This window comes from Solanum dulcamara, chromosome 4 (assembly GCF_947179165.1).
Source record: "Solanum dulcamara chromosome 4, daSolDulc1.2, whole genome shotgun sequence".
Classification (NCBI taxonomy): Eukaryota; Viridiplantae; Streptophyta; class Magnoliopsida; order Solanales; family Solanaceae; genus Solanum; species Solanum dulcamara.
Window position 1 is genome coordinate 7,193,111 of NC_077240.1, and position 10,584 is coordinate 7,203,694.

The 10,584-nt window shown below is 39.3% G+C and overlaps 2 protein-coding genes across 2 annotated transcripts; one reads left to right on the forward strand and one right to left on the reverse strand.

Moving 5' to 3' along the window:
• Positions 1–180: 180 nt before the first annotated feature.
• On the forward strand, positions 181–9,231 carry LOC129885867 (uncharacterized protein At4g06598-like). Its single transcript, XM_055960333.1, has 5 exons — positions 181–379; positions 1,825–2,568; positions 3,252–3,327; positions 3,432–3,558; positions 8,597–9,231. The coding sequence occupies exons 2-5, from the start codon at positions 1,844–1,846 to the stop codon at positions 8,812–8,814; spliced, it is 1,146 nt and encodes a 381-aa protein (XP_055816308.1). The 5' UTR covers positions 181–379; positions 1,825–1,843; the 3' UTR covers positions 8,815–9,231.
• Positions 9,232–9,529: 298 nt separating this feature from the next.
• On the reverse strand, positions 9,530–10,370 carry LOC129885870 (agamous-like MADS-box protein AGL81). Its single transcript, XM_055960336.1, has one exon. The coding sequence runs from the start codon at positions 10,142–10,144 to the stop codon at positions 9,737–9,739; it is 408 nt and encodes a 135-aa protein (XP_055816311.1). The 5' UTR covers positions 10,145–10,370; the 3' UTR covers positions 9,530–9,736.
• Positions 10,371–10,584: the final 214 nt, after the last annotated feature.

Consider the following 10,584-nt stretch of genomic DNA (forward strand, 5'->3'; position numbering starts at 1 on the left):
AAAATAATATTATCTTTCTATAATCAAACAAACTTAACTTCAAAATTTCTAAAGTTTGTATCAAGTGAAACTGTATCAAAATAAATTAGGACGGAGATCGTAAAAGGGACTATTACGCAAATATGAGAAAGTATTGAGGCAGGGACTGGAGAAATAAAAAGGCAATAAAACAGCTCATTTTGGGCAGTATCCCTTTTCACCGTGATACGTCAACGAGAAAGAAGAAGATTTGTGAAGAAGAAGAAGAATCCTAAGAAGAAGATTCGAACAAGATAGATAGATTTTTTTAGATAAATACCTTAGCAGCGAAGAAATCTGAGCTTCAGAATTTGATTGAATCTCTGAAATCACATTGCAAATAGATTCATTATCCATCAAGGTGAGCATATTTTCATCGGAAAAATGAAAATATCTTCCGGTTTTCGTTAATTAGCTTCTTCTTTTTTGTTTTTGTTAATATGATTTGAAGTTTTTTGTTTGATTACTATGAAAATATGAGCAAAAGTAGAGGAACAAAAATCTGGGTTTATATTATTTGCCTTCCTCTTTTCGAGTGATTAATTGGAAGTTGTTCCTCTTAGGGAGGAACAATTGATCAAAAGTAGAGAGACTATTGTCTCGGATTTGTAGAAGAACTTTTTTTCCGATTTCCTAATAATTTTCTTCTGATGAAATGGGAAAAAGGAAAATAAGAAGATTCAAAATATATATCCAGTTATCTATACTGGTGGGAAATTTAGAAGTTTACATAACGTAAGCATCCATTAATGTTGCAGTAGCAATTTTTTCTTCTATTTTAGATGAAAAAATATATATGGAAAGCAAGTTTTGATTTTTACTTGGTAGAGATTTGATGAACAATTTGGGATTTAAGGTTAGGTACTCGTGGGATAGTCTGCAGAGAGATTGCGCCACAGTTCCTTTTTTTTGACAAAGGATTGCGATCACAGTTTCTAGTCTTTTGATTGTTCAAATTTATGTAAAGATGGAGTGTTTCAGAATGCCCATGGAAAATAGATACAACAACAACAACAATCACCCACTGGAATCCCACAAGTGGGGTCTGGAGAGGGTAGGATGTACGCAGTCCTTACCACTACCTCACGGAGATAGAGAGGCTATTTTCGAAAGATCATCCGTTCGAAAGTCACAGTTCTAAGTACGAGAGAAAATAAACAATATATATAGCATAAAGAAAAAAGAAAAAAGAAAAAAAAAATAGATAAAGTTGCTAAAATTTATTATGCTGATGTTGTAACATATTCAGTTGTTTGTGTGCACTTTCTCACAAGAGCTTAACTTTGTGCCTCGCCTGAACATTTCATGAATGCATAGCTGCATCCTTTCCAGGTGGAATATATCTATAATGAGTATCTGCAGATAAGCTAAAATTAGAGCTTCTTTATTTCCACATAAGTAAACTCGGGAAAAGTATAGCTGTGTGTTAGAGCATAAGGAAACAATTCCTATCGTTTTGATGCTATAATTTAATTCTTTTTTGCATTGGTAATATTGCTGTGATTCCCCATTTGTCGTGGTAGTTGTTGGGTGGTGGGGGGGGAGGTTCAAGGTCTTTGTTTCTTTTCCTGCATAAAATCACTTTACAGATTGGATAGCCTTAATTTGTATCCATCAAATCGCTTTTAGTTAAAGAGCTGCAGGAAACATAATGTTTGAATTCAGAATCGTATTGATTGGAGTAGAAAGTTTTGGGATTTGTTCATGATACTTCGCTTGCTAAATAGTGAGATCACTTTTATCAAGGGCTGTTATATTTTTGAAGGTTTACTCATCCCACTGGTGCATATCTTTTTTTCCTTATAGGGATCTTGTGTGCTTTTTTATGGCAAATTCAAAAGGTCCATGTACCATGAGAAATATGATGTACAATGGGAAGAGCTCTTTACTGCCTCCTAAAAGTCCCTTTCCTAGTTTGGCCCCATCATATGTCGATTATGTCCCCAGTTCTGCTTTCAACCAAAAGGGCATTCAGAAACCCAGAGATGGACATTCACACCATCAGCGTACTTCCTCTGAAAGCTGTATTATAGAGGAGCAACCGTCTTGGTTCGATGATCTTCTTAATGAGCCAGAAACTCCTGTACGCAGAGGCAGCCATCGACGTTCATCTAGCGACTCCTTTGCATATTTTGATTCTGCTAACGCTGCAAACTTAGATTACATAGCTCAAGTTGATAACAAGTTCAGAAATATGCCACCTATCCCTTCGTGGGGGTCTCAAGACGTTGATTATTACAAAGATGCTCGACAAGCTGCTTCTTTTGCCGATCAAAACTCCTCAATCCGACGCAAGAATAGGGAAAAGGATGTATCTTCAACTACAGTATCACATCTCCGCAGCCTTTCCTCTCCTGGGGAAGATCTCCGTATTCAGAGGTCTGGATCGCCATGCCTCCCGCAAGACGGAGACAGGCCTAGATCTGCGGGAAGTGACAAGCAGGATGTAGCCGAATCTGGCCCTCCTTATCCAAGAGGGTCCGCTGAAAAAAAAGATTCTTGTCAGAGTAAGAGTTCTTCATCAGAAACAGACACAAAACGTGCGAAACAGTAAGTTCAAAGCACTCTGCAACCCCTCCATACCACCCACCCTTTTCTTAAAAGAAATTCTGGGAAGGCAGAAGGGGATATGTTTGTTAATTTGATATTTGCTTGAGAGCTTAGTTCAATATAAAAGTAATATTTTATCAGAAGATTTTCTTTTTGTGTATAACTGAGATATCCCCGAGAACTGTGGCGTATGGTTTGAAACTTGGTGGATAATGGGGCGCGGCACCCTCTACCCTTCTCCACTTAAATACCCAAATTTTGTCTGCAGCTGTGTCCCAAAGATGGCCTTTTCTATTTCATTCGTATTCCAAGTCTGTTAGTATTCGTTTACGGTGGGTGGCTAAACAGGAGGAGATCCTTGTGGGTTAGACTAACTGGCCGAGAAGGTTAGCGAGGTTCCTTCTACGGTGAAGTAAGAGATCTTTCACTATAGTGGGAAAGGTCTTATCCTTTTATCATCTTAACACGTATCAAGTGGCTTTATCTAAGTTGAAATGGAGCCTTTCGTATTTGGCCGTAAATCTCTGTCAAGATCTAAGCTGTCCTTTATATTAATGTATTTTAGCATCTCAAGATCTAAGTTGGCCGCTCTCAAGATGTTATTTTAGCATTTTATGTTGAAGTGCCCCCTTCCCCCTCCAAATATGATGTTTTTTAACGTTAAAAGGTATCATAAAATACAGGCAATTCGCTCAGCGGTCACGAGTCAGAAAGCTTCAATACATAGCTGAATTGGAAAGAAATGTACAAGCTTTGCAGGCATGTATCAGCTGAACCTTTGAAATACATACACTGGTACCTGGACATGAAGTGGATGTTGCATTTTGGTAAATTGTTAATTTGACTAGTTTTGGTGATTTCAGGCTGAAGGTTCTGAAGTGTCTGCTGAGCTTGAATTCCTTAACCAGCAGAATCTTATCCTCAGCATGGAGAATAAAGCCCTAAAGCAGCGCTTAGAAAGTTTAGCTCAGGAACAACTTATAAAGTATTGTAAGTTTCTTTATCTGTTATACTGAATTATTCTACTTGTTTCTAGTGCTTGTATTCTTGGACTATTTTGATAAAGTTGATTATGCAGCAGGTCTTGTGAGTCCAAACCTAATTAGGTTTATCACCTAATTAGGTTTATCTGAAATAAGTATTATATAATTGATTTTTTCATGGTGAATTAAATAATTGCAAGTGAGGGAGTATTGGTTCAAGTGAGCTGGGAAAGTGGACACGGTTTTCCTGGAACTAAAACAAAAGTTTTTGAGTAATGTTCAATTTGATTATCAAAATAGCGGTCTCTAGGACAATTACTGGTCATCCCAAATACATCAATTGTTGGTAAGAAGATGGAATGATCTTGTTGTAGCGAAGGTTGTGGCCTAACGGTGAATGAAACCATTGAAAACCAGGGTTAAAATCCCAGTAGAGACAAAAAGTGCTAGGTGATTTCTTCGGTACTTTTACTGGTGAGAGGTAGCAAGTACCCGATGAAATAAGGAAGGTGCGTGCGCCAGGTGTCCCGGACACGGAGGCTTTTTAAAAATGAAATGATCTTGCTGATAATCTAAAAGTTCTTTGAACTAATAAATTTGCAAAAAATTGCCTTCTTTTCCAGCTGTTTGGAAAACTAGAATGGTCTTCCCTGTGATCCTATTCTACTATAAGTATTTGAATTGTTTTATATCACTTCAAAAAGAATAAATCTATTCTTCACTATTAAGGTTGTCTTAGCAGCAACAACAACAACAACATACCCAGTGAAATTCCACAAGTGAGGTCTGGGGAGGGTAGAGTATACTTAGATCTTACCACTACCTCATGGATATAGAGAGGCTGTTTCCGAAAGACCCTCAGCTCAAAAGTACCTATCTCGAGAAAGAGAGAACAACAATATATATATACCATATCTTCTAAAACAAGAAGCGCTGCAAATTCTACAAAACAAGAACAAAACCAATATAAAAAAAATGACAGTCCGAGGGCAATAACAACACAACTAAATTGGCACGTCTAGGCCTAAGACCAATCCTAAACCGTCACAGGGCAATACAACATTTTCCCCTGCTAGCCTTCTACCCTTCCCAGTCTTCTACCCTAATACGCGACTCCCACTATTTTCTATCTAAGGTCATGTCCTCGGTGATATGAAGTTGCGTCATATCATGTCTAATCACCTCTCTCCAATATTTTTTCGGTCTACCCCTACCCCTCCGCATAGCCCCCAAATCCAACCGCTCGCACCTCTTAACTGGGGCATCGACACACATCCTCTGCACATGCCCAAATCATCTCAGTCTTGCTTCTCTCATCTTGTTTGCCACAGAGGCCACTTTCACCTTCTCCCGAATAACCTCGTTCTTAATCTTATCCCTCCTAGTATGTCCACACATCCATCTTAACACTCTCATCTCCGCAACATGCATTTTCTTAACATGAGAGTTCTTAACTGGTCAACACTCTGCACCATTTAACAACGACGGCCTAACCACCATTCTCTAGAACTTATCTTTAAGTTTAGGTGGTACCTTCTTATTACACAGGAATCCAGAGGCAAGCCTCCATTTCATCCATGCTGCCCTAATGCGATGCATGACATCATCGTTGATATCCCCACTACTCTGGATGATGGATCCAAGATATTTAAAGCTTTCTCTCTTGGGGATAGGTTGAGTGGCAAGCCTCACTTCCATGCCCTCTTCATCCAACGTACCACTGAATTTGCACTCCAGGTACTTTGTCTTGATCCTGCTCAATTTGAACCCTTTGGACTTCAAAGTTTGTCTCCAAACCTCCAACCTATTATTGACTCTGTCCCGAGTCTCATCAATCAAAACTATGTCATCTGCGAATAACATACACCAAGGGACCTCCTCTTAAATAGATTGTGTCAGCTCATCCATCACCAAGGCAAAAATAAAAAGACTCAGCACGGATTCCTGATGTAGTCACATCTCAACAGGAAAGTACTCAGAGTCACCTCCCACCGTCCTAACCCAAGTCTTGGCTCCAGCATACATATCCTTTATCGCCCTAATATAAACCATCGGAACACCTTTAGCCTCCAGACACCTCCAGAGAACATTCGTCAAAACTTTGTCATAGGCCTTTTTAAGATTAATGAACATCATATGAAGATCCCACTTTCCTTCCCTAAATTTCTCCATCAGTCTCCGCATAAGATGGATTGCTTCAAGAGTCGATCGCCCCGGCATGAATCCGAACTGATTCTCTGAAATTGACACTATGCTCCTCACCCTCATCTCCACCACCCTCTCCCAAATCTTCATAGTATGGCTTAACAATTTGATACCTCTGTAATTATTACAGTTTTGGATATCACCCTTGTTCTTGTACAAAGGAACCATAGTACTCCCCCTCCATTCATCGGGCATCTTAGCTGTCTTCAAAATAGCATTAAACAACCTAGTCAATCACTCCAAATCTGCCTTGTCAGTGCTCTTCCAAAAGTCCACTGGAATCTCGTCGGGTCTGATCGCTCTCCCCTTCCTCATCCTACTAATAGACATCTAACCTCCTCAACCCTAAAGCACCTGCAATATCCAAAATCCCGAAGACTATGGGAGTGCACCAAATCACCCAGTACAATATCTCGGTCCCCTTTTGTCATTTAAGAGTTCGTGGAAGTAAGATTGCCACCTTTGCTTAATAAAGGTCTCATCCATTGGCACTTCACCTTCCTCGTCCTTGATGCACTTTACTTGATTCAAGTCGCGAGCTTTTCTCTTTCTCACTTTGGCGAGCTTATACAATCTCTTATCTCCGCCTTTTTTCCCTAACTCGACATATAAGTGTTCAAAGGCTGTCGTCTTAGCACTCGTGATCGCCGACTTTGCTTCCATCTTCGCCGTCTTATAAATACCCTTAAGCCTACACTTCTCAGCTTCATCCACACACTCAAACCACTCCGTATAAGCCACCTTCTTAGCTTTCACTTTGTCTTGAACTTCTCCATTCCACCACCAATCGCCTGGACGACCACCAAAGATTCCTCTCGATACCCCTAATACCTCGGTAGCTGCATTTCTAATGCAATCAGGAGTCGTGTCCCACATGTTGTTCATATCCCCGCTACTACTTCAGGCCCCCATACCAATTAACTTCTCTCTTATCTCCTGAGAAAGGGTAGGGGTTAGGCCCCCCCATCTAATCCTCGGTCGATCATAAAGGGTCTTCTTTCTCCTATCCCTTTTAATCTCCAAATCCATCACCAAGATCCTATGTTGAGTAGTAATATTTTCGCTCGGAATAACCTTGCAATCCTTACAAAGGCCTCTATCCCCCTTTCGAAAGAGTAGGTAGTCAATCTGTATCCTAGCTATCGTGCTGCTAAAAGTAACCAAGTGATTTTCCCTCTTCAGAAAACACGAGTTAGCAACTACCAACTCAAAAGCTTTAGCAAACTCCAGGAGAGATGTCCCACCACCAATTCTTTCCCCAAAATCATAGCCTCTATGGACATCATTAAAACCACTAGACGTTGTAGACGTTGTTCCGATATGACCATTGAAATCTCCACCAATGAAAATTTTTTCGGTGCTCGGTATACCTCTCACTACCTCATTCAAATCCTCCCAAAAGAGCCTTTTGGCTTCCTCATCCAGGCCCACATGGGGTGCATACACACTTAAAACATTCATAATAAGCTTGCCTATAACCAGCTTAATAGTCATCATCCTATCATTGATCCTCTTTACCTCCACCACACACTCTCTTAGATCCGCGTCAACTAGAATACCTACTCCATTTATATCTCTTGAGCTTCCTGAGTACCACAATTTAAACCCGTCCACATCCGAGCTTTGTTACCTACCCCTCTAGTCTCCTGAATACAAGCTATATTAATCTTTCTCCTCTTAAGACTCTTCACTAGCTTTATGGACTTCCCCGTAAGTGACCCTATGTTCCACGATCCTATTCTCAACTTAAGAAAACCCGTCACTATTTCCTCTTGCCTTCCTCCTCAATCGAGGACATGACCCTAAAGCCACTATAAAATATGAACTTCAGAGTAATAAACTGAGAACAAATAAATCAAAAGAATACAAGCAACAATCTAATAACTGACAATATAGACTCACTAACTAATAAGCAAGTATGCAAAATCAAGAGCACTAGTCAACAAGTGACGAAAGAGGAAAGAAAAGGAAGAACAATAAAGATAAGGCTAAAACAAAAACAAGAACAATAAAGGTAAGCAAGCTGATCAAAGGCCTGAAAAGTAGTTGGGGCACAAGGGATCAGCTAGGAAAAGGCAAGGTAAGAAGAACCTGGACGTCGCCGGAATCTTGAGGGGACAAGGGAGATACTTGGGTTGGACCTTGGTGGCCTCCAACGTAAGTGCGACGGAATCGAGAGGGAGGTAGCCGTTGTCGGGGAAGAAAGAAATCGGAGGAGCGAATCATATACACGATTTCATAAGATAAAATAACACAAGGTGAATAGCGAAGATAAAAAATTGTATTTTTTAATTTAAAGGATGCTGCTTGCTGGGACTTGATCCCTTATGATCTCCTTTTAAGATGGACAATCTAACTAAGGTCAAAGTTTCTTGGGAAAAAAAAAGTAGTACTCTTTTCCACTGCATCTGGATGACCTTAGTGTGAATGGGTCCCTGTTTTCTGCTTCAAGCCTTCAAATTTGCTTACCTTTCAAAATTAACTCAAGGGATGGAAGTTATTTTTATTTATCTCTGGAGCAATCGTAGCATACATACAGATTAATATGAATGATTGGATGACTTTTGTGGAGCATGATATTGTTGTTCAGCTGCTTTGCTATCACACCTCTCTTTTGCACTTTTTTGGTAAAACGGAAAGTTACTTGTCCAAATTAAGAAAGAGAAGCAATGCGGTCGAATTTGCAACTACAAGATTGCTAAATAATTGATCTTTCATTTCCCCAAGTCCTTCTGTTTTGTTGGATAGTGGTGTTTCAGAGCAGTTGAAAATTTATGCAACCAGTAGTTTATTTTCATTTGTTTACATTGAAAACTGCAACTCATAAATTTTATACACAGTGGAGCATGAAGTTCTGGAAAGAGAAAGAGGAAGACTACGAGCGTTGTATCAGCAACAACAGCCACAGCCACAGCCACAGCCTCAGCTACAGCAACAGAAGCCATCTTTCAGCCATCGTCGCACCACTAGTAGGGATCTTGATCAACAATTTGCAAACCTCTCCCTGAAACAAAATGAGGCCGAGCGTGATGCTGTTTCAGGACAACTTCACATTTGACCGTAACTGTGGCTTTGCCTTTAATCTTGTCTTACTGACTGTCCCTCAGTTGACTTTGCCATGGAGTGACAGAAATTCACGATTTTCATTGTGTGAGATCAAGAAGAGGTCTCGCTTCCCATGTGCTCACCTCCAACGGGTTTGTTCTCCTACTGTCTAAATTGATTCTAGTTCTTGTTTCAACATTTTGTCTTTTACATCAACATTTGTTAAGCTTTTACGCGCACCTGGTGGTCAATGCTAAAGAATAGCATTTGTCGCAGTTGACTCATCTGAGGTGGTTAAATCCAGCATGATATCTCATGTCTTTGTATGTTGGGAGTGATTAAATTCATCAGTTTCCCTTACTCTCTCTTTTGTAACATTTTCCAACTTCTGATTCCTCTAATTTTATCTCCATGAATACGTTCTCATTAACCATGTAATGTAAGCATTGATGGAGCTCCTTTCTGCTCATTCCTTGTTTCTTCTTAATGCAATAAAGACATTCATGTTAGTTTCTAACTTTCTATTTCAGCCAAATATGGAAAGAAGTATTGTCTATTTGTCTTATGGTACATGGTACCCAGGGGCGCAGGCCTAGCAAACCTAACCCTATCTAATATCTTAGATTAATATTTCACATAAGTATTGCATTTTAAATCATATGGGTCTTCCATTCTACAAGAGGGATTAATCCACCATTCAATTCAATACATACATAAGAATAAAAAAGAAAGCCAAGGAGTAAAATAGGGCTTGTATTCATATTGGACTTCGTTTGACATCAACTGCAAACATTAGACACAACTCTGTAGGAAAAAGGGATCCGCAGATCAGAGATAAATCTTTCAACTTCTATAAATACTCAAAACGAACGATACCAATTGTTTATTTTTTTCAAAATTCAGAAAATACACCTGAAAATTAAAACCCATAGAAATCACTCAACTCTCAGTCTTTTCCCCTTACCAACATCATTCTTGTTCTCCAAGAAACGAATTCTCTTGTTGACAGCATCAAGCTTTGATTCCACTAGTGTCAGGAGATCCTTCTCTCCTTGTTCTTCTTCTGCTTGTGGTTCTGGTACTGGTACAGGTTCTGGTTTTGATGATTCCTTGTCCTTCTTTTCGGGTTTTAGATTTTGAGAGTAGAGATCAAGAACTACTTTAACAGCATCCAAATTTTCAGGCCAAGTCTGAAGTTCCCCTTGAGGACCGGAAATAATAGTACAGAGCTTGATATCACACAGTGTTGCAAGCTCCATTGATTTCCTCTTGATACATTCTTTCCTCACTTGATAAGATTTCGGATTGATTGTTTTCTTCTTGCTTTGATTTTCTTCTGCCATGGCTTGATTCGATGTTCAAACCCCGAAAAAGGGAAAACTGGAGGAATTGAATGAGTCCTAAGAAGTAGAGTGTATTATATAGGGTTTTTGGGCGGAGTTTTATACTTTTGGTAATAGAAGTTGCCTAATTAAATTGTAATTACTGTTCCTAATTTGTATGGGAATCTTGGGAGGTCGGTGAAAAATTTGTAAAAGTTTTAGTATGCTAAGCGTCAGAACTGGGAAAGAAATAATATAGAAAATACTCCTAATTGCAACTTCCTCTTGTATAGGAAAATAGTAATTGCCATTCCGTATTTAGGTTAGACTGTCCACGTCACATTTATTGGGATGCATTCTTTTCTTCGAACCTGGTAAGGCAGATTTTTTTTCAATTACTTGTCTTAATAAATCTGGTCATTTTGGGATGCGGTAGATAACTCTGTTAAGTAAAATATTGA